At 37.7% G+C, this 26,975-nt stretch overlaps 1 protein-coding gene across 1 annotated transcript in view; it reads right to left on the bottom strand.

Annotated features, from left to right (window-relative positions):
• LOC138060161 (atrial natriuretic peptide receptor 1-like) overlaps positions 1-25,993 on the bottom strand; it is a 41,250-nt gene extending 15,257 nt beyond the window's left edge. The window contains exons 1-9 of the mRNA XM_068905884.1: positions 24,785-25,993; positions 18,674-18,989; positions 15,986-16,163; positions 10,289-10,469; positions 10,053-10,203; positions 9,524-9,610; positions 7,103-7,309; positions 5,994-6,072; positions 5,192-5,300 (exon numbers count right to left, since the gene is read on the bottom strand). Coding sequence (XP_068761985.1) covers positions 5,192-5,300; positions 5,994-6,072; positions 7,103-7,309; positions 9,524-9,610; positions 10,053-10,203; positions 10,289-10,469; positions 15,986-16,163; positions 18,674-18,989; positions 24,785-25,165 — 1,689 coding nt within the window. The 5' untranslated portion in view covers positions 25,166-25,993. The remainder of the gene's footprint in view (positions 1-5,191; positions 5,301-5,993; positions 6,073-7,102; positions 7,310-9,523; positions 9,611-10,052; positions 10,204-10,288; positions 10,470-15,985; positions 16,164-18,673; positions 18,990-24,784) is intronic.
• Positions 25,994-26,975: the final 982 nt, after the last annotated feature.

The raw sequence follows: 26,975 nt of genomic DNA on the forward strand, positions 1-26,975 counted from the left end.
GAGTCGATCCGCCCCAACCCCAGAGTCGATCTGCCCCGTATCATCCAAAGTCGATCCAACTTACCTTGCAAGCAATTAGATATCATCTGTTAAAGCCATCCCAACCCATTTGCCACTCACTCATCGAAAACATGACTTCGATAACCAATGAAAACCAAAAACTGAAAATTTCCAAAAACTATCATGGATAACTGCATCGAGTGTGCTACTCCAGTCACCGAGCGTCAAGAAGCACTGCAGTGCGATGGATGCGGCCTTTGGAACCATCGCACATGCTGCACCGGCATTGACCGACAGACGTATCGTGCCGCCGTTCGGGGAGAGGTAGAGTTAGGGTGGCGATGCCGACCCTGCCGGGTTTATGTTTTCGGCACTACAATGGAATGGAGCGGTAAGTTCTTCTTTACATGGGTGAGTGATTCGCTTTCCTTACAACTGAAATCGATATATAGAACAACACAATTAGAGCTCGTGATTGATGAGGTTTCGTTCCTCCGCAATGATACACATCAGAAGCAACCTCCTTAAGAGAGAAAATTCATTTTATAGCTTTCTAAGTGAAAAGTATGAGTTGAAAGTACCAGAATGAGACTCGCGTGGATGGAATATTTACCCGATTTCACGCATTGGGGTGTGAGGTTTTAGATAGTTTATGGGCGAAGGGTTTTTTTTTTTTATTTCAGGACTTTTTTAATGGATGTTTGTGAGTAAATATCGCAATGTTTTCATAAGGACAACGCCAGTCAGCAAACTTATTACATGAAATTCAGTGAAAATTTATGAACTCGCGCTCTTGATTTGAAAATACAAATAATGATCAGTTGAGTCATTTAATGAAAAAAATCTTAAGGTCTACGTTGAGGTATAAAATTAATCCAAAGTTTCGAATTCGGTGCCTAAAAGTGTCTCCATCTTGCGCGCGGCCAAAGCAATCTTATTCGGCAGTAACGCTTTAGAACATAAGTGATGATGAGGATTATTCTATTTGCCGGGTAATTTGTAAAAAGAATTAGCAGTTTGTAATATTAACTAAGACTAGTAGTATTCATTAGGATTATTGCCGGGTAGTGTTTCTCGTATAATTTGTAAAAAAGAATTTGTAAATAAAGCGGTTTGTAATATTAACTAAGACCAACAGTATTGTAAAAAGAAATTGTAGTGTTTCTCATCGTTGACAATAAAGCGGTTTGTATTATGGCGAATAGGTACTTCATGTAAATGTTACTTGAACAGAAGCTATTTACACATCATCTACAGGAGCTCCTGATCATCTACGAAACGGGAAATTTTATACGTGCACATTTCTATAACGCTTTCAGAACAGTACTGGTACGTTAACATTAGAGATCATCTTTTGTTGAACAGAAATTAGTTTAATGTGTCAAATGTGGGGCGGAACGACTCAGTAATATGGTGCAGATCGACAATTCGGGCGACAGTTCCACTCACCAAACCAGGCGATTGATCGATATTTTCACTCGCACATGAGTTATTTCATCATTCAGAAATAATATCGCTCGAATATTTCAATATATATCATTTGGGGCGGATCGACTTTGGATGATACGGGGCATATTGACTCTGGGGCGGACCGACCGCAATTCTGTGGGATCTTTCCGCCCGCCATGATTGATTCAGTATTTAACTGTTCGATAAAGTGGACAGATGCTTTTTCTTAGAGAAAGGCAAGCTTTAAAGGTAGGGAGAATTTTCTACGTTATTTCTAGATCTTGCTTCGTACTTGTGTGTTCCACTGTGAAAACTATTAAATGCATAGAACGAATACTTCATTAGAAGTATTTTGCATAGAACGAATACTCCAATATTTCTTGGGAACCAGTTTGTTCGCCGCTTTGACGTACAAAGAAAATAAGAAAAAAGCTTTCAACAGCCAAACAAGATAAAAAATGAAATCAAGTTTAAAGAAACGAATTAGCTATCGCCGACACGGGGACTTCGCTGCGGTCCCCCATCCAAGTACTAACCTTATTCGGGGGAACTTAACTTCAGCTGACAACTTTATAACAAAAAAGCAAATTAACAAAAACCCGGTATCTTGGCGACATTTTGTCACAGACGCATCCTTTGTTTCGTGAGTTGTCATTATTAAACACGCAAGGTAACTTGATCACAGGCGGCCGCTAAAATCGATGTCAATTTCGTTTTTGCGATTTTACTTGTACGACCAAAAGTACGATAGTAAAATTAAGCTCTGATTGAACGTAAAAAAAATCCCCGAAATGTTTTTCGCTGATGGCAAATTGTGCTCCTTCTGTTCTCCTTAAAAACTACATATTAATATTTATTTACTTTTGCGTCGATATTTGTTTTGCATAAAGCAGGTTAGCAAAATCTGTACCTTGCTTAGTTCGCATTTTTGAGCGTTAAAATAGAATTTTTGGTCGTATGCTCCTGACGTCCCCTATCCAGATACTAACCCCGCCGGAAAGGAAGTAACTTTAGTAACATTGGTCTTGGAAAGCTGTCAGAAGCTCAGAGTACACACTTAATTAAGCTTGTGGTGAAAAAGAAGTTGTAAATGATCAACATGTCAGCCTTGAAGCCCAATGTTTCTCAATTTCCTTTTATTTTCTTCAATCGTCCTGGGTTTAGTATTTTACTGAACCACATGTCTTCTCAGGGGGTCTCTAGCAAAGATGTCTACCATGGCACACGATACCAAACAATATTGTGTACTATTAGAGCTACATATTACGCAAGGACAACTTGAATCTCCTGGAAAAACAAAACACAGCTCAGTTGACAGTTATGGAAAAAAGCACCGTCAAGTTACTGCACTACCACACGTACGCAATGCGTTCCTACTTTAAAAAATATCCCGTATCTGCTCGATTCCACTCCCCCTCCCCCCCCCCCATCCCCAGCCAAAAATCCCGTATCCCCACAATTATTGTTACCTAAATAACCCGTATCCTGATCGCTTCTCGGCCTTTTGGCTAAGATTAGTTTCTCAGCGAAGGGCTACGGTCAAGTACCATTGTACTAAGTACGGTACTTTTTTAAGTGCCGTAAGGTTTTCGTTTTTGATAGTTTTTTGTTCAGCTCGAGTATGGAATCTTGACTTTTGAATCGATGATAGAGAGAGTTTTGCGCGATCTCAACCCGGACTGGACTACTGGATTTAAGTTTTTTTTTTTCTTAACGAGATTTCAAGTTATTGTGGAACTTTTGGTACCAAGTTACTCTAATACTGAAATCAACATTATGGAATTGTAAAATCAGAACCTTGGACTGTACTATAGAACACGCAATTACGGAATTTTAGATATTTGAGCATTGAAAGAAATAGAGTACAGATGTCTTCTTGTCTTCGCCACGGCAGGTTTAGACAGTTTGCAAGGAACTGAACCAGGATTATGGAACCGGACTTCGAATACAGGGCCCGGTTGTTCGAAAGCCATCCAGGATTAGTGTAAACTTTTGTTTCATATTTCAACTTTTTGGTAACAGTTTCCTTTGCTTATTTTTGTTTTTCAAGATTGACTTCTTCTAATGTAAAGTTTTACCGAATATCAGCCCTGAACAGCATTTGGGAGTAGAGAATAAAACTCGTTTTAAAACTCGGTCTTTGAACAACTGGCCCAGGATGATGATTTATTGAACTGTGATTTGTAATAAGCTTTTCAGATGATTTAAGGCTGATCTTGTAATTTTTGGATGAACGGAGTTAAGGAAGCAAGTAAAACTGTAGGATTTGAATACTGTCTCCTTCCAAAAAAATAAATAAATAAATAAAAAATCCCGTATCCTGATAACCTGCTAATAGGAATTCGGTGTTTGCATTTGCAAATTTAGTAACATTAATAATGAGTTTTTACAACAAACAACTTCAAGTTATATTACAGATTTATCTTTCTGGTAATCTCTCGCCATTTTCCGAAGTTTACCTGTACTTGACGTTGACTGTCACTGGACAATTTGTGTTAACTGTTTGCGCATTCCACGGATACGCCCTTGTAGGCGTCTTGTTATTTATTGTTTCCTTGTTTATCTTTTTATTTTACAGCTTACGGAATCCCATAAAAACAATCCCAATGAATATGGACCGCAATCCATACTAACTTTTGCTAAGATGAAAAATATATGCTTATTGGTTGGTCAGGACTTCATGTAAATAAAAGATTCAAGAAGAGCCTGCATTTGACTCAGCTTGCAAAGAATAATAATCTGAGAGCACAGTGGTTGATTTCTAGACTGTAACCACATTAAGGCATTACATGTTTTTTCCAGGCTCTTTAAGCCTGATTGCCACTTCATTTTATTTTTTTTTTACTTTCACGATTTATTTTGTTGTCCAACCACGTTAGCATTTACACGACCCAATTACATCAAGGCTGCTGCCTAAGAAAATTTTAAAGGGGCCCTCAGAGGTAAACGCTAAGAACTCAGGAGCCCAACATATGAAGTGAAAGGAGTTGCTGTGAAAAATTAAGGAGCCCAGAGCTATTCTTTGGGAGCCCCAGGCTACCGGGCTCCTGTTAGGCAACAGCCTTGTACGTAGTCTAAAGTTTCAGCAGTCTCCTTGCCTAAACCCAGTTTGGGCAACTCAGGAGATGGTTGACACTTCAGACTACCAATTATGTATAATTTGATGCAAGTTCCCACTGAAGTTAAGCCCCTTCGGTTGAACTTAGAATCCCCGCAACGAAGACATCTACCGGTAATCTTTTTTTAACTTCTTTTTGATTTTTTGTATTTGGTTGTTAAAGGCTTTTTCCAAAACTTCTTGGATTCCTCAATTGGGAAGAATAGTGATGGAATCCTTAAATGGTGCACTTAGGCTATTAAAGCAGGTGTTGACAACACAATGCCCACAAGCGCTCTAGGCAAGAATGTCACTAATGTCACCGATGTTAACGCCTTAATTGAGGTTGACCATTGCTCTTGCAAAGTAAAAAAAAATGCGACAAGTGGGCCACAAACATAATAACTGTACAATGGACAATGTTGAAATTCAACAAATCCTATATATATTAGTTTTGTAATTCATGCATGTGCTGCAGGCCTACAATCTTACACTCACTCACTCACTCACTCACTCACTCACTCACTCAGACAGGCCCAATGACTATATGGGTATTGCACTCAGAGTGCACTACCCACAAAAGGCAGCACAGCTTGCTCCACCAATAGACAACAAGAAAATTGTGAAAATTCATACTATACTTACAACGACATGACTGGCTAATGATGTGTTGGACGCCCTGCGCTCAAATCCAAGCTGATTGTAGTCAATCTTCCAAAGCCTGCTTTTAAGCTCCCTTTCCAAACGGTATTGCCTAGAATTCAAGATGAGAATGTATTGAGAATAAATAAAACTATCATTCAGTTCTTAAATTCCAGGATGGAATTCCAGGGGTGCAGGGAAATTGGCACAGTGGGGGGTACAGGTTTGATTCCCAGACTTGGAGTCATTGAGTTTGTTGGTTCTGTACTCTGCACTGAGAGATTTGTCTCGCGGTATACGTATTGTACTCCAGTTTTCCCTCTCCATAAAAACCAACATTTGAATAGATTTGCATTAACTTGTTGATTTCAGTTAATTTTACAGTGTCCCCAATTAGTGTTCCAGAGCTAGACGACTAGACACTTAATTATGGTAAAGTTATTTTCCTTTTTTCCAAATGACCCTTTTTCTCTTAACTACCCAAAACGACTTTTAACTTGTCCATACAGGGACTTTAAAAATCCACTAACCACAAAAGATAAATGCAATTTTGTAGCAGCCAGCATTGGCTAGATGCACATCAATTGAACAGCTGCTATGGATAGATTCTTGGTTCTCAGTGTTCAGTACAAATTTTATACCATTTGGGGGCCAGTGTTCCCAAGCTCATCAATACTGGTGATGGACTTTAAAATCATCATCACCATCCATCATTCTGTAGTTCAATAATGAACCATTCCGCAGTGACTAGATTGAACCACATCCTTTCACATGCATGAAAGTAATAATAACTGCATGTTCCTACCTGATGAGGTTGATTACCAGGAGAATGATAAGAAAACCAAGGCCACAAGTAACTCCAACAATTAATTCCATTTTGTTGTCTGGAAAAATCAAACATGAATGTAAAATTTCCCCACAGGAGAGGTTTCAATAAAATTTCAATTTGCCGAATGGTTTGTGCAGAGTAACCAAATGCATCAACAAGGTGCCTAACAGCCCATTTCTCTAGCCTGGGGTGTCTAGGGGCAAGCCATTCCTAAAAGAACCCTCCTAACTGCTACATTTCAAAAGAAAAATTGATGATTAAGTCTAAACAGCTTCATATGTATGTACATGTAGTCATTGTAAAGATGAGTTTCAATCTAAGGTTTTCATTTTAAATACAGAAAAGAGTAGCCAATTTCTCTGGTTGGAGTAGCAGATGCTTTTAGGGGCCTCTTAATATGAGCCCGGTTGACCAGGCTGGCCCATCCAGCTTACGAGATCTTGCCTCACCCCTAAATCCTTTGTAAAAATTTGGATGTGTTCGTATGAGAGAGAGGGCTAACTTGGTTGCCAAGATCTCAGTTTTTCCAATGGGGATCTCGGTATGAAGGCTGAAAATTTTGCCATATGAACACTTTAGTCCGGTTACCAGGAGGAAAATAATACAATGTATTTTTGTAATAGAATGGACATAACCAAGATAAGTAACTTCTCTTTTCTTTGAAAATGAAGCTTGTGATAGTTTCATTTGACAGTTAATGTAAAGTCACAGGAAATTTGAGGTTGCTTAAACAAAGAAAATGAGAAATTCTCACCAGGCTTGTTCATTGGATTTCACGCCTGAATGGTCGTGTCACCAATTTTTCAAAGTTTTCATCTCAGAAAGCGGCCTGAAAGTCGCCATACAAACAGAAACCAATTTCATATTTTCAGTAACCAAGCCAGCCCGGTTAACCAGTAAACGGATAAACCGGGATCATGTGAAGAGCCCCTTTGATTGGCTGCATATTAACCTAAATGTGCCTCTCTAAATGTAGACCATTTAAAACAAAACAGTTATAATGACAATGATGATACTTTACAATGTAGAATACCTTACAACCTAGGGTAACTCAATGAACATCTTATGTATTAATAACCACTAACCTTCCGGATTGTCTATAGATGGTGGACAGAGTTCATTCTGAAAGCCACACTTTGGACGGTCTTTAGGAGGTGAAAGTCTTCCTCCAAACCAAATCTTGGTGAGATTTTTGCGGAACACAAGACGTGGTAATCCCTTGCCTGAATCAGAGGTACTGTTAGATCCACTGTCATAAAGTATCTGGAAGTCTGCAACTTCAACTAACTGATCTATCAAGACAAAACAAAATACAGCAGTAAAAACAAGAACAGTAGAGAAAGATTGTAAACTGCATTAGTCAGTATAACTTTTACAGCTCAAGTCCACAAGAGAGATCACAAATATTATTGCTGTGCAGCTGGTAGATTTAAAATCTTGTTGCTAGCGCTTAGCCATACCTCATTCAGTTTGAGAAATTTAGTGTTAAGTTTAACTGCCTGATTTCTTCCTGGAAATGGCCCCAGTGCAAATTAAAGCTTGAGCTACAATCAGTGGGAAAAAGTATTTGGGATGCTTACACCAGGATGGGCCTGGAAAACCAGTCTCAGACTAGCTAAGCATAACTGTCAAAATTCCACTAAAAGCTTCAAGATATATAGAAGGATATATAGAAGATATATAGATATATAGATATATAGAAGGCCCCCTTACCCCAATCAATGTTGAAATTGAAATTGAAATAATAATTGAAATACACTAGGAAAATAGACCATAATTGAAATAGCGACTAGGAAAATAACGTCTGAAATAGACTAGGAAAGTAATGTCTGTTCACTAAATTGGCAACAATATTGCTCAGAATGGGGGAGGGGCAATTATTCATATTCAAACTACAGTATGTAACTAAAAAAAACAAGTTAGTTAAAAGGGTGAGTGTCCCTGATCTTGTAGCTACAAAATAAATTGTAAAAAAGCAAGTATCTGTAAGAGTCAAGTGGTTGATTTCATACAGATGAAGACATAATAGCATTGAAAATATCTCTGTTTAAATACTGATTGCTCTGAATCAGAAATGTTGTGTTTGATCCTGAAGGTTATGCTTCCTGCAGAACAGGAATTTTTTCTTTTCTGATGGACTACGCTGATATATAGACCGTATTCATAAATGGCGGCCAAGAAATTTTTCTTTTGTCTTTGTGCTAATCATCCTCACTAGCCTCACTTTGAAGCAAAAATTCTTTTGAGTTTTGTTCATGCTAATGAGGCTAGTGACGATCATTAGCACAAAGACAAAAGAATAATTAACAATATTATTATTCCATGAGCGCGCGTTGGATATGAGATGGTAATAGCCAACGAGGGGCGTAGCTCCGAGTTGGCTATAACCAGTCTCATATCCAACAACCGCGAATGGAATAATTGTTTCATTAAATTCCTTAAACTGAAACATTTGATCAGGCGCATTTGATCATATTCACATGTTAATTTGCACATAAGAAATATTAAATATTATTATTTAGTTCTTATTAACCGAGAGGGAGGTCTGTATGGGAGAATCTTGACCGAGGTCGCCAGTACAGACCGAACGCAGTGAGGTCTGTACCAGCGACCGAGGTCAAGATTCTCCCATACAGACCGACCTAGCTCGGTTAATAAGATGTTTATTATATGGCCAAACAAGAACAATTTAGTTCGTTTAATGTAACTGGTTTGTACTAACTGACATTTTGTTTGCGAAAGGCGATGAGCTGAACTTAATTCTGTCAAAGTTTGCTCGTCATCCTCTCTTTAGTCATCATGCTGTTTGGCACGTCCATAAATAACTATTTGTCGAAGAAAATACTCAAGATTTTTGCATTTTAGAATGCATCTTTTCACCGCAAAACATTACCGGTCTAGATGCCGGTCTAGATGGGAAAATCTAGACCGTGGTCAATATCGATTTTAGCCAATCAAATTCGTCAATTTGGTAGTTTCCAGTCCTTGTGAGACAGAGCCATATAATAATAAATATTATTAAACTCCAAAAATTTGAAAGTATGAAATAAGAGCGAAAAAAGCAAGAAAATCCGAGCAAAATTGAAAACAATTGATGAAAATACGATAATGTGTAATACCTTGAGGTCAGACAGACGTAGGCTTGTCACAAAAACATTTCTCAGTTGACTTTTCGCATACTTCTAAACGTCGGAATTGATCCAAACTTTCCACATAAAAAAGTTTTTTTCTTTTTTGGCTTTATTGAGAGAGAAATTTTGCTTTCCAGCAAAAAACAATAATTTTAGGTTAGACACGTTTAGCGCAATCATTTACCATATAAGGTCAAACTAAGGTATATGAGATGATAACCGAGATTGAGTGAACCAAATAGAGAATGCGAAATGCATTATCCAAGGCTGATAATTTAATAGTACTTAGCTGCCATTTATGAATATATAGTCTATAATTTTCTTACCCCCTGCTGCTTCAAGTTCCCACAGTATAATTATGTCTTAGTGACTAACCTTTAGTTCCATATCTGATATCCATCAATGTCAGATTAAACTCAGCATCTCCATTTTTGTCCAAATGCAAACTGTATCCTTGGATGCCTGTGAAAATATTGATTAGTATGTTAAAGCAAACCACAGACACCCAGATTTAAGATCTAATTGTCAATTTTAATTTGATCCTCTTCGATCAATAGATGCATTTGAAAGAACTCCAAGATAAATAAATGTTTATATAGTCAAGATTTCAAATTTCTTTCAATGTACACCATGACTACTCACAAAGCAACCAGCTTTCAGTGGCACATTTTCCAGTCATACCTTAGCAATCTGGCCTATGTTTGGGGGGGACAGAACACCAAATAGGTAATTTTCTTTCCATTTTTTGCTGTCTGATCCATAAACCAAAATAAGTTTATCTGCCCCTCAATTAAAATGCGTATTTCTCACTTCCACACAATTTTAAGCAGCCAAACAAATTACTGTATTTTGTGTACAGAAAATGGACAGATCTTCACTGGGAAACACAGAGAAATGCACGTACTATCAAAACTGTAGTCGCGAAGATGAGAAAAGATTTCCTCTCCTGTAGGGGTTCTATTCTGGACTGCAGGACCAAGCTTTGTAAATGACTTGTTCAAGGCAACTCCAAACTGATAGACAGCATCATAGAGATAGGCCCCATATATAGGAACCTAAGAAAAAATATATTGATGAGTGGAAAAAGAAACTTTGGGTTAGCATTTGAGTGCATTTACAAATTATAACTGATTTACTAACTATAAGTCCCCAGGCTTCATCCGTTTTGTTGTAACGGTCGCTGTGAAAGGGGCTTTGGGAAGTCCTAAGCTTGACCTGATTAATAAAATTCGTGAAGCCATCTCCCCGTGGAGTCTTAACTGCTAAGATGAGAGCAGCCCGCATTGCCTCCTTGACATCAGCTTCAACTTTGGTTTTGTTCCTGCCAAAAACAAAAGAAAAACATGCAGAGTGAAAAGGCAGTGGTCATTCAGGTGGGATGAAGAGATTATATAGACAGAAGTTGACTGGTGAAAATTTATGCAGACCGATGTCAGCATCTTTTAATTGCTGTTGGTTGAATATTAGTCATACACACATGTAATTTATTTCCCACCTGGTAGACTTCAATAACTGTTTTTAATTATTTACCAAGGATTGAAGTATCATATATGTACATGATTACTTTAAAATTTGTATTATGGCTCTGTCAATTCCATTTCCCAGCATCCCCATCCCCTCTTCCACCAAGGGTCTGTCAGGTATTTATCTTTTTAACCCACTGACATCTATCTGAGCCACCCTGCTTCCCCCCCCCCCCCCCCCTCTCCCTTCCTCCTTGACAAGTAAGGAGTCAAGGGGAACAAAGGAGACTTTTGTCTGATTGGTGGAATGTTTTGCTTGTACCCAGGTTTTTCACACGCGTGCGCGCGAAATAACAAACAAAATGGCGGCCAAAGATGTCTTGTTCGATTACTTGCTCCAGGCAGTTTTACAGCAAGAGCGACGTGTAGACCTTTTCTTCTTTCGGAATAGGGGTATTTCAGTGGTAGAAGCTGATTTCTTTTAAGTCTTTCACTTTCGCGTGTTCGATTTTTCGTCCGTGGATTCATGCACAATTGATTTTTCCGAGTTAAATGTTGCTGAATGTTGTCATAGATCGATTGAGGTGGTTGTTCAGCCGAGGCCTTGCTATCAAGTCTGCTAAGGTAAGATGAATTTGTTATTCCTTTTGTTTTGTTTATAATCTCAAGCCATAAGCTAGTGCAGCCTATTAAATGTCCTTTAAAAAATTAGTGTATTTTACCTTCCTTCTTGTCCCCAGAAACATTATACGAAATGCCAGCATTATTAACATCTTCTTCACCAGTTCCTACTAGCTACAATTAGCAACGTGTGTGGAGGATTTACTAAATCGCCATGGTTAGGTAATAAGGGTACTGAGTAACCTGTAGGTAGTTGATGAATGTGCTAGCCTGCAGGTGGTTGTGGTTTTGGTTTTCATCTTTGAGGCCCCATTAGGGGGGGTCTGAGTATCCCGTATCCCATTAATTTTTGGCCAAAATATCCCGTATCCCGTTAATTCTTATTTGATTCTTTTAAAAAATGATAACTTCGATATCCCAGAATCTTTTTAAAAATATCCCGTATCCCTTTAATTTTCCGCCCAAATATCCCGTATCCCTATAATTTTTTACCCAAATATCCCGTATCCCGATAACCCCTAATAGGGCCTCAACTTTCGATCTGTCAAGTGTCTTGCCGCCATTTTGGATTCACTGCAGACTGGGAGGATTGGGGCGAGAAAGGGGGGGGCGGGCTCCCATGCTTGGTAAACTTTTTACCTCGCCCCAACTCTCCACTGTTTTTCTATTTCAAGATGGTGGCCTGAACATCCGATGGAAATCTATATCCACTCGCCCCGCCAAAATCCGCCTGCACTGCAGGCTATGAATGTGCAAGCTATTGTTATTTCCTATTATTCTGAGCCTTTTAAATTAGCTGGTTTTTCAGGAAAAAATATCTATTTTTTGTGCTCATGGCTGGAGAAAAATGTAGTAAGCTTGTACTTCATATTGATTTAAAAACAATAATTTTGAACCTCTCAATGATGACTTCAATTAGGCATTTCCATTACTTTTCCTATTCACGTGCAAATGCTGCTATTTTGTTCCAACTTTTAGGTTTAAAAAACCCCGATTTTCTCACTTTCTGACCCTTTTACCCTCTTGACACCCTGTAAATAGCAATTTGTTTAGATTATACATTATGTGGAGGTGAAAATTCTGCAACACAGCATGCTGAAACACTGTAGGGAAAATAATTTATTGTTTACCTATATTGTCATTAATGTGCCAACCAGAGGCTCTCTGGCTGTTGAAACAAAGGGTCTTTTGTTCCTGTGGTTGGCTCATCAATGCTTGTCAACAGATATCTTCCTTACATATAGATGAACTTCTAATTCACATTTAATAGCTCTGAACTACCAAGTGTTTATTAACTTTAAATTTAAAGAAAACTAAATATCTTATCTTCAATCCTCATCAGAAAGTAAATTTCAACTTACTTCCTTCATTAATGTTAGCTGATCAATGCCTTGAACAAGTTTCAATCTTAAGATACTTGGGTATGATATTGGCCATATTCATTATAAAGTAACAAAGTTAGTAAAATTAATGTATTAATGTCATAATTAAGGCTAAGCATTGTCAGTAAACATTGTCTAATCAATATCTATTATTCCCTTATTTAGCCACATTTATTCCCTGCTAGCAGAGATCTCTTTTCTTTTGCTTTCGCTGTGCAAAAGAAAAGAGATTTCTGCTAGCAGGGAACCATATTTACTATATGGCTCTATATTGCGGGGTAGTGATTATGAAAACCCATTGTCACAGCTTATAAAATTGCAAAATAAAGTTATTAGAATCATCAATGATGTTCCCCCATCCCACATTATGTTTCCTTAGGTCTATTGAAATTTCATGATATTGCTAAAAATATTAATGTACACATTTATTTATGCAGGATCGTCTTTGTGGCAATAAGCCTGGTAATTTTTTTCTATATTACTGGTTTCGGAACAACATGATCATTCAACTCAGGGTGCATCTTTGCAGTATTTATTTCTTCATGCTATAGCCAATATAAGAAAATTCTGCCTATCCATTAGTGGAAAATAATTTTGGAATGACCTTCCTCTTTATAATCGAAACAGCACATCTTACATTAATTAAGTCCTATTTTTTTTAAAAAAAAATTTTGAACACTATTTTGCTCAGTACTGATTTCCTTACTTCCTGGTATGTACTCCAGTATTGCTTGTCAAAATATTGCAACTGAATGGGATATCCTGTTCTGTAGACTGAGTGCTATTTGAAGTTAAGAATGTAATAATATTCTTTCTCTGAGATTGTTGTTAACTTGAATGTATTCACATTATGGATAACATTCACAAATGTTATACGTGGTTACCAGTATGTCATTTTGGAATGAACTTATATATGAATTTATATATGAATCAGTGTCAATTTCCTTTTTAGTATAGTTGACTATAAATTATACCATTAATTTTATTTCTATTGGTGGTATAGTGCATATAATTACGTTATCTGTAATAATTTGATTTTTATTTTCTCTCCTGAAGCAGTTTTATACAAATGTAAATAGCAGTTAGTCTGAGATGAGTAAATTTTGTACCAAGAAAACCTGTAAGTGCATTGTAAATAAATAAAAAATAAAAAATTTAACTAAGAATCAGTGTCAATCTCCACATTTTTGTGCAAAATTAGTATTTGATGTATCCACCATGACTGGATAGCACCGAGGGGATGTCCTATGATTGTTCTTCAAACAAACAACTAGCTTGAAGTTACAGATTTCTATAGGACAAAATTAAAGGCTCACTTTGCTGGTCGTTTTGCGCGCACCTTGCCACTTTAAATTTAAACTGTTTAACTCAAATTATTCTTCTGACATTTGTGTGTCGGCTGTTAAAGGCCATTCCCGTATCGCGAATTATTTTCTAAGATTTGGCCACGACAACACATGAACTGCCGGCTTGAGTTTCGTTCTCCGAGTTAGCTATAGAATTACTTGTGCGCGTCATTTCATCAACGTGAAACTTTCGCAGCTTAGGGCAATATGACAAAATACAAACTGAAAAAAGCTTCAAATTTAATGCTTTTTCAGTGGTTTAATTTTCAGATGTGAAAGTGTTGCTGATGTCAAAGACACAATAGGGCAGAGTGAGATGATATCATAAGATTTGGAGCCATTTTGTAGACAACACCGTGTCACACGAAATCTGCTGTGTTGAACCTTGCCACTTTAAATGACAATTTCTTTACACAAATCTTTTCTTTAGTTGTTGGGCTTACTGCAGCAAGCGGGAATTCCCGTATCACGGCCTATGACAAAAGTCTCGAAAAAGGGAATTAGACTATTTTTTGCCAAGGAAATTTAAATAATCTGGAGCACTCGTAAAGTAAAGCCTTGCGTCTTGGCTTAATCTATTCGCTTCAAGATTCAAAATCAGCCCTATTTCTTCTCTAGAACAATTCCCGACTCTACTTCGACCATGTGGTTCAAAATTTCAACGTTGGGAAGCTTTATAGCGAATTGAGATGTTCTTCACCAGTGGGCTGCCATTTTTCGACACAATCTTGTTAGCTGATTTATTGTTGTCCTCGCTTCAAATGCCAGTTCACCCATATTTTTGAATGTGAACTCACATTTCAATTTAAATGTGACTTACTTTATTATTAAGCAGCACTCCATTCTGAGTTGAAGTCTCTTAAATAAGGAAAAACAACGCCAGGAAGGCAAAACTATCCTCTGCTCCTTGCCAGTTCTGCAGTTCATTGCCACACTTTTGACTCACCATCTTCGCTTCATTTGTGATCCTTCGCCGTATTTTGCATTGTTTTGAACCAGTATCAGTCATAAAGATAAGGTAATGCCCAAGTCTCTCAATGACTTATCATCTTTGCATTCATTGTGTGCTGTCCTTTTGGAAACATGTGATGAATATTAACGATGCCAGCACTACATTCACCATTTCTCATGTTCCCGCATTTCGAATAAATTTGACTGAATGTCAAGGGATTTTCGAGGTGATAAGGCGCATGCGCAACATTTGTCTCCTTTGTTGTCAAGGGGTTCAGTTAAATGTTGAAAATGCCCAATGGCAGGGCTGGCTCTTACATACAAATCCCTACGTACAAAGCCCCAAGCGGCATCTCTGTAAATGTGTGACAAACAACAGAGAGTTAGCTTCAGTTGTTAAAAAAATTTCAAAATTTAGTGTTTCACAGGCTGTCACCCAGGAGTTTGAGAGTTCGACTCCGGCCAGACCAAACCTCGGGGTCTTAAATTAACTGAGGATCGGAGAAAGTGCTGCCTTTGTAATTGCACCCGCAAATGGTTAGACTTTTAAGTCTTCTTGGATAAGGACTGTAAACCAGAGGTCCTGTCTCATAGCCCTTGATGGAAATTAAAAAGTATGGGACGTTAAAGAACCCACTCACTGTTCGATAAGAGTAGGGGACATAGTACCCGGTGTTGCGGTCTGACCTGATCTGGTTGGGGGCATCTTTCACTTGCTACATGTGAATATATATTTTTTTTTTTGCAAACTGCGCAACAAGCGGTCTGGCCAAACGTCGCCCAAAGAAGCATTGTAAATTAGTCCTGAAAAGCCCAGAGGGGGAATGACTAATAACTTTACTTCACTTTCTTGTTCAGAAAGAAATTTGTATCTGTAGACTAAGGATAACATTACACTCAGAAAACAATACTAAATAAATCTGAAACACCTTAAATTGTGAATAATCTGGACTGAACTGAACTTGAAGCACCCAAACTTCTCGAGAGCAAAGATTGTTTGCACTTTGTACAGATGCCAGGATTGTTAATTAATAGTACAGCGTGAAAAAAACTGACACTATTTTGAGCACAAACCTGTATCTGTTGAGAAAAACATGTTTGAACCACAGGAAGGGTACATTATTCTTCCTGACCACATATCCTTGGTTCAGTTCAAAAAGTATAAAAGCATAGTCTCCATTGATCATCCCCTCCTGCTTGGCAAGATACAAGGTCTCTAAACCAACCTCATAACTCGCGACCACAATGACAACTGAAATTAAAACAGTATACATGGATTGAAGCTAATACAAGACCTGTATAACTATCCATACATAACTATCCTCTCCTGATGTAGGGGCTTTTCAGGGCCAATGAGACAAAATCAAGCAAACAACAACAAAAACTGTCAAGAGTCCCTACTAGGAGTTGAACCAGGGACTTCCAGGATCAACTTCAACGAGTGATCAAAACAGGTCTTAAACCATATGCATAGATCTATGGATCTCAAGAGAAATGCTGCAACCACTGGGCCCAACTGCCTCCTTAATATAAACAAAATAATTTAGAGATGAAATTTGTCACATTACTACATACAGTACAGGGTGGGATATTATCAGATTTCAAAATTCCAGGAGTTTTCCAGATTATAAACAAAAGAAATCCATGACCCCAAACTTGAAAATTTCACACCAATTTTTCTTTAGAACACATGTACAGTGTATATGTAGAGAAACTTTTCAGAGCTTTTAATTTCTCATTGACTTCTGGGGCACCCCTGGATGCTGCAGTTGACAAGTAAAATCGTCTAGCGTTATACAGAGTAAAATATTAATGTTAAGTGTCATTCCCCGGAGTCAATGGGTTTATGGAGGGGACAGTTTTTTCCTGGTTAACCCAGTGACTCCTGAGGTGCCCAGGATGCCCCCCGTGTTAAGAGTAAAATCGTCTGGCATTAGCCAGAGTAAATTAAATCTCTTAACGATGAAATGATATATGAAATAAATCACATCTTGAACAGCAGATATGAAATCAAGTAAAGCTATGGCTTCTCTATGCAATTGCCAAAATTGCATTCATAACTGCGAGGATCATAGCTTTACTTGATTTCATATCTGCAGTTCAATACCGTATTTACCCGTGTATGAGTCGATCCAGTGTATAATTTATGTCGACCCTCCATTTTTGATGGCAAAAAAAGCAATTTCTTAATTTCTTTGTTAAATGTTCATGGGATACTAATCTTGTATTCTTCGATTTCTGGAACTGTGGATACACAATAAAATCAGGGCCTCAAGTGCTTAATAGTTTTGTGGTTCAGCAGTTGTTGTATATGCAGGCATTTTGTCCTAGAATTTTGAAAAAGTTCTCAGAAAATCGAACATGTAAACATCAAACTAACCTGTTTCGTTGTTCAAGGATAAAGGGCTTTCGAGGATAAGCACAACATCACAGAAGCAGGAGTCAATCTTTGAAAATAACTTGCGAGCAATGTGAAATGTGCAAGGTTTAATTGGTCCTTGACTTTAATATAATGTCTCACATGACAAACAAAACAAAACTCATAAACCAAACAATATGAAGTTTGCAAAGCATTTAAATCAGCCAGGTTTGTATAAAGAATAAAAAACAACATTACCAACCAGCATTTTCAGGCAACACTAGTGACGATGCTTGCACGCGAACACGAGGTATTGCGCCATGTTACTAGCCCGTTGAACAATCGCGTTTTATTTGAAGAAACAGAAATGCCTTTTAGAGGTTCCGCCTTTGGAAAACGAAAATTTCCAGTGTCTATTTCATATTTGTGCTTGTGAGTATCTTCAACATTAAGAGTTGGACAAATCCTTTTTCATTTCAACTGAAATTGCTTGTAAACATTCATTTTGAAGTCTTTTGTCCACTGTGTTCGTTATGCCCAAGACAACATCATAATGTTAATTTTGAATAAATTACTTAGCTGGAACTTGGCTCTAAATCTTTGACCCATTTATAAGTCGAGGGCGATTTTTGGAGCTTCTTTTGAAGCCATAGAAGGTTGACTTATACACAGGTAAATAAGGTGTGTGATTTATTCATATATACCATTTCATAATTGATTCATTCCTCGATCACAGGAACATTAATAGAACCCACAAGTGACCAGCTCCCAACGTCAGTGGCTTAATTCATAGCTCCATTGGTTAGAGAGTCGCACCAGTATTGCGAAGTCAAGAGTTCAAAACCCGTTGAAGTCCTGGATACTTCAGGCTTCTCTATGCAATTGCCAAAATGCAAGGATCATAGCTTTACTTGATTTCATATCTGCAGTTCAATATGTGATTTATTTCATATTCATATATCATTTCATCGTTGATTCATTCCTCGCGGGAACATTAGAACCCACAAATGACCAGATCCCAACGCCAGTGGCTTCATAGCTCAGTTGGTTTGTAGTGCGCTGCACTATCAGTACTGCGAGATTGTGTTCAAACACTGTTGAAGTCCTGAATTTTTCAGGCTTCTCTACACAATTGCCAAAATTGCATATATAACTGCATAACCATTGGATAGCAAATTAATTGACTTATCCACTGGATAGTGATTTGTCTAGTGGATTGTGCTATCAGTTGTTTGAACAACGTACTGGGCCCAGAACATGCATTGACAGAAGAAAAGGGTGTGTTGTCAACTTTTTACCTCATGCCAGCTTTACAGCTGACAGATATGTTCTCCAAAATTACCTAGCTTTACTACTAAACTCTTTTGCTAGAAGCTGTTAAATGAACTAAATTTGCAACTCACTTCGTGCCTTTGTTTTAATATCCCTCAGAGCTTTTCGGAAATCCTCAGAATATCGTAGATTACCGACATACAGAGCAGGACTAGCAGTTAGAAATTGCCTTGTCACATTAATGCCATTAGCCACAAATTCCTCCAATAGATGATTTTTCAATTTTGTCCAAGTGGTAGCATTTTGACAAATGACTGCAACTATAGTCCAGTTATATGTATACTTCAGCAGACTAATGACACTTGGCGCAGCTTGCGTGTCCACAGAAAATGTGCGACCGAAAGTGGGAAATCTCTTCTTGTCAGACAATTCTGCTGCACTGCACATCTAAGAAAAAAATAGGATCAAGAATCTGAGATGGTAGATTTTATTTGTTTTTGGACAGCAGGGCAAGACACACAACCAAAAAGATTATAGAGTAGACAGTTTTTACTAAATTTTCTTTTAATAATTAAAAGAAAATTTACTAAAAGCTGTCTACTCTCTGTTAGCACAAACAGAGCAAAGAGTGATAGCTAGTCTTGTAGACAAAATTTCTCTTTGTCCTTAATTAAGTACATATATGAAGTATCTGTAAATTGGACATCCCATGAATAAGACAGAGGAGAATACTCAACTCTCCCATTCCCCAGACACACACTGGAATGGCATTATTTATACTGAATCAGTTATTTCAAATTTTACAATAAAAGGGATTTCCCTCTTTTACAGTTTGATCAGCTCATGGGATTGCAACTTGCTTTAATAGTAAAATGTTACGTTTTGCTTCAGTTCTGATATCTAAGGTTTATTAAGTGCTCTTATAAATTACCACTTTATAGGAAAGAAAGATTGACTTTAAACCACAAACCTAAAGCTAACCAAATCCCTTAAGTCACTCACTACTAATTAATAAACATTGAATTGAAATTAATGAAATTATCAAAAAAATTTAAAATTTAAATGACTACAAGTTTAATTAAGTACCCCACACAGAGTCATATGCATGTTTCAGCTCCTCTGAGATTAGGTTTCATGAAATGAAGTTTTATTAACATCCTTGCTATATTATGCTGCACAAACATATTCTCTTAAGTTTACCAATGAAAATTTAAGGGAATCTAATTTTCTCCAGAGAAAGATTATTTTCTGTGGAATTTAAACAAATCTTGCAAAGCAGGCTCATTGTGATTAGCTTGTGGGTTAAAAGAAACGAAAACACTGGATATATAACAAACCTTTTAGGCCTGGCATATTGATCTGCACTGTTTATTGTGCTACCATGTATTTGTCACCAAAGACAAATCATAAAATAATGTTATTGTACCCAATCTAGACTTCAGATTCCAAACCCACATATATTTTGAGAGACAATTGCAAGAAGGAAGTAATATTTAGCACTGAAAAAGCTATCGTAAGTTAAAAGCAAACACAACACTGTTTTAACTGCACGAACGTCTCCTTTTATGGCAGGAGTTTCGTACATAATTTGAAAAAAATCCAAAAACTCACCTTTGAATTCAAGTTTTCTTAATAGCTAGGGAGCTTAAGCAAGTGCAACTAGAAGAGCACATTTCACGGGCCAGGACAATGGTGTCTCCCAGATTTTTATACCAATCATCTCTCAAAATGGAGAAAATGTAAATGTGGTTGTGTGTCATGAAGACAAGTTAAAAGGGAAAACAGCTCACTTCCGGTCGCTGTCCGCATCTCAAAAATGCGCGTGCTTAAGCTCCCTAATTTCAATTAATCATAATACGCCAAAAATTGATTTAAGGGTGGAGAAAGCAAAAGAACAAATTATAAAACTCCTGATTTTGTGTTTAAATCTGCCAGGAAAAAAAACACAGAAAATACCCCTAAATAGATGCACATAGATTTCAATAAGACACAGTATGCACTTGCTCTATCCATTTGTGTCTCGGAATACACACAATAATGATTATCACTATTATCAGAAACCCATAAGGGTTGAAACATGTAACACGCGTTCACAGCTTCCGAATATTAAGTGCGAACTGATTGGTTGAATGTTTCAGTGCTAAGTACCATATTTGGAATCCCCTCGCTCTTGTTGTTTCAAATATGGTACTTAGCAAATTGAATATTCAGACTGAAGCTTGTTTCCCAGCACACAAGGGGCCATTACACGTTTCAACCCTTATAGGTTTATGCTAACCGGACCAACACTCAGGGACCAACACTCAGGGTCTTTAAATAACTAAGGAGAAAGTGCTCCCTTTGTAATTACATCTGCAAATGGTTAGACTCCCTAGTCTTCTCGGATAAGGACGATAAGCCGGAGGTCCCGTCTCACAACCCTTCAATGTTCATAATCCTGTGGGACGTAAAAGAACCCGCACACTTGTCGCAAAGAGTAGGGCATGTAGTTCCCGGTGTTGTGGTCTGTCTTCTGTGGTATATCATGGTTGGGAGGGTAAATGCTCGGAGATATTAGCTACACCAAGCTACTCTAAAAATCCGAGGGTAAATAAAGATGTATGATATGATATATGATATGATAATGCCACTAAGTGTTCCTGAGATGCTCCTCCTGATAAACAGCTGCATTTACTCTAAGCTAAAAATAGCGCTAACCTTTACCCTTACTTTATTCTTAGAAATAATGCTTTCCAACAGAACAAAGAGTAGTTGGAAAGCGTGTTTGTTACGGTTCATAGCATTACTATAATTCAAGGTATTCACATTGTTTCTGAAATAAGGCTTCACATATTTTGAACAATTGTTTCGTATTTACTTTTTGTTCATGATTATGTAACTGCATATATTATATGCTAATTATTTGGTATAAAAAGTGGAATTTCTAGTTTTCACTATCTCGCCTTCTGGACAGCCACCAAGAACTGTATCCTAACTTTATATTAGTTAGAAAACTTAAAGCTCTAATCCTCGGAGCTGAAATGCGTTGCATTCGATCGAGGAATACGTTCCCGGGTTTTTTCCCACTGGGTTTTTACCCCGGGTTTTCGTATCGGGCAACGTATAGGTTTTTTCCTAGTTTCTTGTTGTGCGAATTTTTTCACTTATGTACCGCCCTTGCACTTAAATTTTTTGACTACGGTTATCTATATAATACATTTCTATGTACATTTTTCAGGCTATTGTCAACTATATTCACACTTGCACATTGATGTTCATGTATTGTCAATATGGTTTCACAAGCTCGTTCACAGTGTAAGACTATGTTGGTTAATAAAGCGCTGGTCCTGTCTGTCCGAAGGCACCATGCACGAGTCACGCACCAGATTATGTTGTTGGTGTTGTCTAGCGCCGGCGCGCTGGGTGCGAAGGGTAGTAATGAATAAGTAGCATTTAAAGGATTAGACTTACAAGGGACACTTCATGCTGGACGTCAAAATTGGACATGCATCTAATAGGCCAGTGACTTTCGATATATATTAAAATTCACCTTGAAAGAGAGGTTTAGAGGGCAAAGACAAAGGAAAGTGGATGATATATGCATATGCTAATTTCTTTCACATTTATTGCAACTTAATTGTTTCTATTCTTGGGTTGCACGTCACACAAGTGAAAACATTATTATAAATCGCTTATCATTTAATAAATTGAGTCAAGAAATATAAATGCTATAGAATAAACAACGGGTTCAAGTCTAAGGGCTGTGGGATATTCCGTACTTGAGTTATTCAGCAAAATATAACACTCAAATTTGTAGAGTTTAGTATGGAGACGCCATGTTGGTTTACTGCTGAAGTACACCAATTGCAACATGGTGGCCGGAAACCTGCAGAAACATCTGGAATTTACTTTGGCTGTCTTTAACACTTTCTATGATGAACTAGCAAACATTCGTATGACACTTCTAGTATATTGGCTGTTTAGCCCACAAAACCAAGAGGGGAATCGATGCTTTTATGCTACTGGCATGTTTCCGAAAGCCATCAATATGTCACGCACTGTGAAAAATTCTGAAATTCAAACTGCTCTATTTTCGAAACAAAGCATGGTACTGAGCTGAAAACAGGCAAACAGATATATTTTTAAAACCTCTCGTAGCTGATCAAGATAAAAACTCAAAAGGCTCTTTAGTATTGTGTTTTATTTTTTATGACATCACGTGCAACCCAAGAATTGTTTTTGTCCTCTCTGCCTCACTATCAAGCTGAATATTGATATTTTAAAAATGGCCTATTAGGCGCATTACTGGACATAAGTGGAAAAAAAAACCTTCACTGGTGTCTTAATTCACATAATTACTGCTCCTTGAACAGCTGTAAAGGCTATAATCACTTCAAAACTGAGTGAAGGCTCCCTTTGTTGTTCATTTAAGGAAGGTAAAAAGCATTTTTAGTTGACTTATTTCAGGATGGAACTTATCATTTTCCAACAAGTCATGGTTAAAAAATACATGAAAACTTCATTCAACCTTTCACAGTCAGACGTGATAAATAATTCTGCATCACCAGTAAGGTTCTCCTGTTTCAGTATTTATTTTGTGCACACCTGGCCTTGGTTGTTCAAAAGGTGGGTAGCCCTATCCACCGGATAAATCGCTATCCAGCAGATAAACACGAGCAAAACCCATTGAGTTATCCCGTGGATAGTGATTTATCCAGTGGATAGCGCTATCCACCCTTTGAACACCTGGGGCCTGGTCTAGTTCACGAATGAAGAATAAACAAATACCACTACATTCACCATGATTATACCTGAGTTGGATAAATAAGTTAAAAAGGTCTCAAAACCAAAAATTCCATTAAACTCCTTCAAAATACTTGACAAACTCAAAGTTATCCAGATTCTCATTGATCAGCCACAAAGGAAACTGAGTGGAAACTGCATCATTACAGTCACAAGAAAAATAAGTGATGGACAGGGGATTAGGTCATCAAGTGCAACATAATAGACAAACAATAACAACATCAGGCACTTTATCTGATCAAAAACACAAGTGCAAACAGTTAGTGCAAAGCCGAAGTATATAAAATATTTATGGAATATCGAATACAGCTGGCTAACTTAGAACAAAGATTTTGCACAATGAATGTACTAACATACATGACCTAAGTAGTTTGAATTTATATTCTTTTGAAATTCACCTATGTGTTTCATTATTGGCTCAGAAAAAAAGAGAAATCTCTTTTCCAGGGCTTTCATTTCTCTGAGCTTGATTGTTTATCAGTATGTTTATCTTAACTCCATTTCCTGGTATTTTTCTCTCTTCATTATACTGAATACGGAATGACTGTTTTCAAAACGCAGTGTGGGTCGATCCAAAATTACATGGAATCAACATTAACAAGACATGATTTGTCTCGGAGAAACGAAAAAAAATTGAAATAGAATGAAAATCTCAAAGGCTGAGGAAAAATCTCAATGGATGGATATTTAAATAGCTATGGAAAATACTAATTCTCAAATCTTGAAAAAAATCTAGATCGTAACTAATATTGACAGATGGAAACCCCTAAAACCCTTATTGACACAAACAAAGTCAAAATAGTCCTACGTACGGCACAAATCACAGAATCAGTAACAATTGATCGCTTTGCCATATTAAAAGGAAAGTAATATGGGAAAAAAGAGCCCAATTATTGGGCTCTAAAACAAGACCAAAACAGGTTGGAAAAAAATATAGAAACGAAGTAATGCATTCAATCAGATTAGCATTAATTTTTCCGGCCTTCACACTTGCCGAAGTTTAGTTAACACAAATGTGCATATCTTAAGTTTAATGTACGCATATCAGCTTCAGGATTGATAACTCCTATTTAAGAACAATGATGTAAGCTAAATACTCGGCGTCTTTCTTGGGATAAGTTTGTAATCGTCTCGTCGAGCGTAAAAAAAATAAATAAAACCCACGCCATTTACATGATATTTTGAGGAAACTAACTCAATCAAAACAAAAACTTGACAATTAGCGATTTTTGAATTCGAATCTCTCAGTAGCGCCCACAAACCAGCTGGCAAAATGGAAATCAGTGTGGACATAATATTGTAATAAAAGGTTGCGACGATCCATCAAAACGCTCGAGAACGTACGATTGATTCCAGAGTTAACAGTTGCGATGACTTAAAACTAGAAAAGAACACACAAAAACAATTTCATAACCCACGATAAAGCCAATACATCGACCACAAAAAAGTTGCATACTCACGTATGATAAAATAGTCATATTGAAGGAAGCAGCATTCCTCGCCGCAGTTTGACAATTGCAACCGGGTCCGATGAAAGCTTGCACCCCCGAATTAATTTGACGTAGTTGCTCTCGAACAGCGACAAACTCGTTGCAAGCGGTATCGTTCCACACAAATGTCAGATTATGGTCCGGCAAAAGAGTTGGGTCGGCATTGACTCTTTCCACCGCAATTGTCATGGCGGCCGCAAACGACTCCCCTCTGTTGTAATCGCTTGAGAAGTGAGGAAGCACAGTCTTGAAAGGAATCAAAAGGCCAAGCTTGTACTCTCGTTTCTTTCCCGCAACAGCTGAGCCGTATATCACAATAAGAAACACAGCAATCGCTGTTGTCGATTCCATGACGCCAGTCCGCCGAAGACCCACAAAAATTTGGTCGGTTTACTCCACAACCCACGAGTGAAGGCCCATCACAAGATATAAAATCAAATCACATCTGCTCAATAATAGAAGTTTCGCCAAGATAAATGGTCAAAGTAACATTTAATTGTCGCCAAAGGTAATCGTTTTAAAGTCGAGTCAGGCTCCTTTTCTCCAGCGATACGAAATGTCAACGACACAAGTTACGACAAAACAATCTGACAGCGCGTTGACTCTGTGAAATCAATGATCGGCGTTGTGCCATGAAGAAGCCCTTTCGGCAACATTTCACTTTGACTTCCACTTCTGCGCAGAGAATCCAGTGGTGACCTTAATTGCAAGTGACTGCCTTTGAAGAAGGTTACGCTCCAATGTCACCCCCAGGCTTAGTTCAGCTAAATGCAAACAAGCTCATGAATATGTGACAAACGTTAACAGCGCGCTTGTCGTCCGAGTAACAATGGTCGACACACGGCGGAGAAATGTTAAAAACGTCCGGATAACATAGCCCGGTGTCAATGCCACTTAGTACAAGGTGCTCCAAATAAACTTTTCACAATTATAAGCTGTGAAATGGAAAACAAAAGTCGAGTGAATATCATCGCTCTTGTGTCAATAACTGTAATCCCAAGTCTCACAGGAGTACATATTGTCGAAACAAGGCTGGAGGACACTTCACTGATTGAGATATTGATGTAAATCAGATTAAAAATCAGTGAAAAAGCGAGACAAAAAGCGTGCTAACATACGCGCTTTGTGGCAAAATATTATCTGGATTATCGAAAATAACAAACAATAACAAACACATCTGACATTCCTGGAAGTTTCTGAATTCTAGCCTGCTAATTTGCTTGTATTATGTCGCCTGATAGTTTAAATGTTGCGGTGGTCTTGGAAGCAAGCAGTTTAGGGAATTAATTGCGAAGAAGGTTGAAAGCACAGTCGCCGAACAGATGCATGAAAGCTATACCTTGTATCCCGCAAGACATTGAAAGGTGTAATAAAGAATAAAGTAACGATGTAATATTTTTAATGAATGATCCAAACAGTGAGGTATTATAAAGCATGACTCACTATCATCAATGACACCTATTCAGGGGCTTTTAATTGGGCATTTTGAAAAACACCAATTCAGTGATTTTTTGGGGGTGAACAAGCAATAGGTAAGACTACCTACGAGTACAATGGCACGATCACTTGTCTTTCCTTTCTATGCATCGGTTTGTTTCAAGCTTTGTTTTCATATAACTTATGAAGTTACCACTTTTTCACCATATGCAATAATCATTTATCAACATTAAAAGATACTTTATCACCCATATGACAGTTTCCGTACTGAATGCGACACTTTCACGCCGAATTTCAACCTCTCAATAAATCATTACAATAAACCTGCATTTTCTTTTTCTATTTATTTTAATAATTCATCGAGTCCTTTCAGCGGAACACATCAGTCTCATAGCATTGCAGAGGTCATGGCTTCGAATCCCGTTAAAACCACCTGACTTTTTGAGGTGTCTATAAGAAAGAGTCCATTGCTTTCATGTAAAGGCTTGTCCAGGCAGGTGTGAGACTGACTTCCCCCTCTTTCATTTTTATACGACTGAGGCTCTGCCAGGGTAAATTCCGACAAGCAACATGGCCTAAAAAGTAGCGACAGCACTTAAAGTGAAAATCGCGACAAACGACATCCTTTCTTTAAATTTCCCACAGCAACGGTCACAGCAACGTGAAACATTGACAAAGCACCCGGACACGAGAGAGACAAGCGACACGGCACCCCTTCCCTGGC

The sequence above is a fragment of the Montipora capricornis genome, chromosome 8 (genome assembly GCF_036669925.1).
Source record: "Montipora capricornis isolate CH-2021 chromosome 8, ASM3666992v2, whole genome shotgun sequence".
In the NCBI taxonomy this organism is placed as follows: Eukaryota; Metazoa; Cnidaria; class Anthozoa; order Scleractinia; family Acroporidae; genus Montipora; species Montipora capricornis.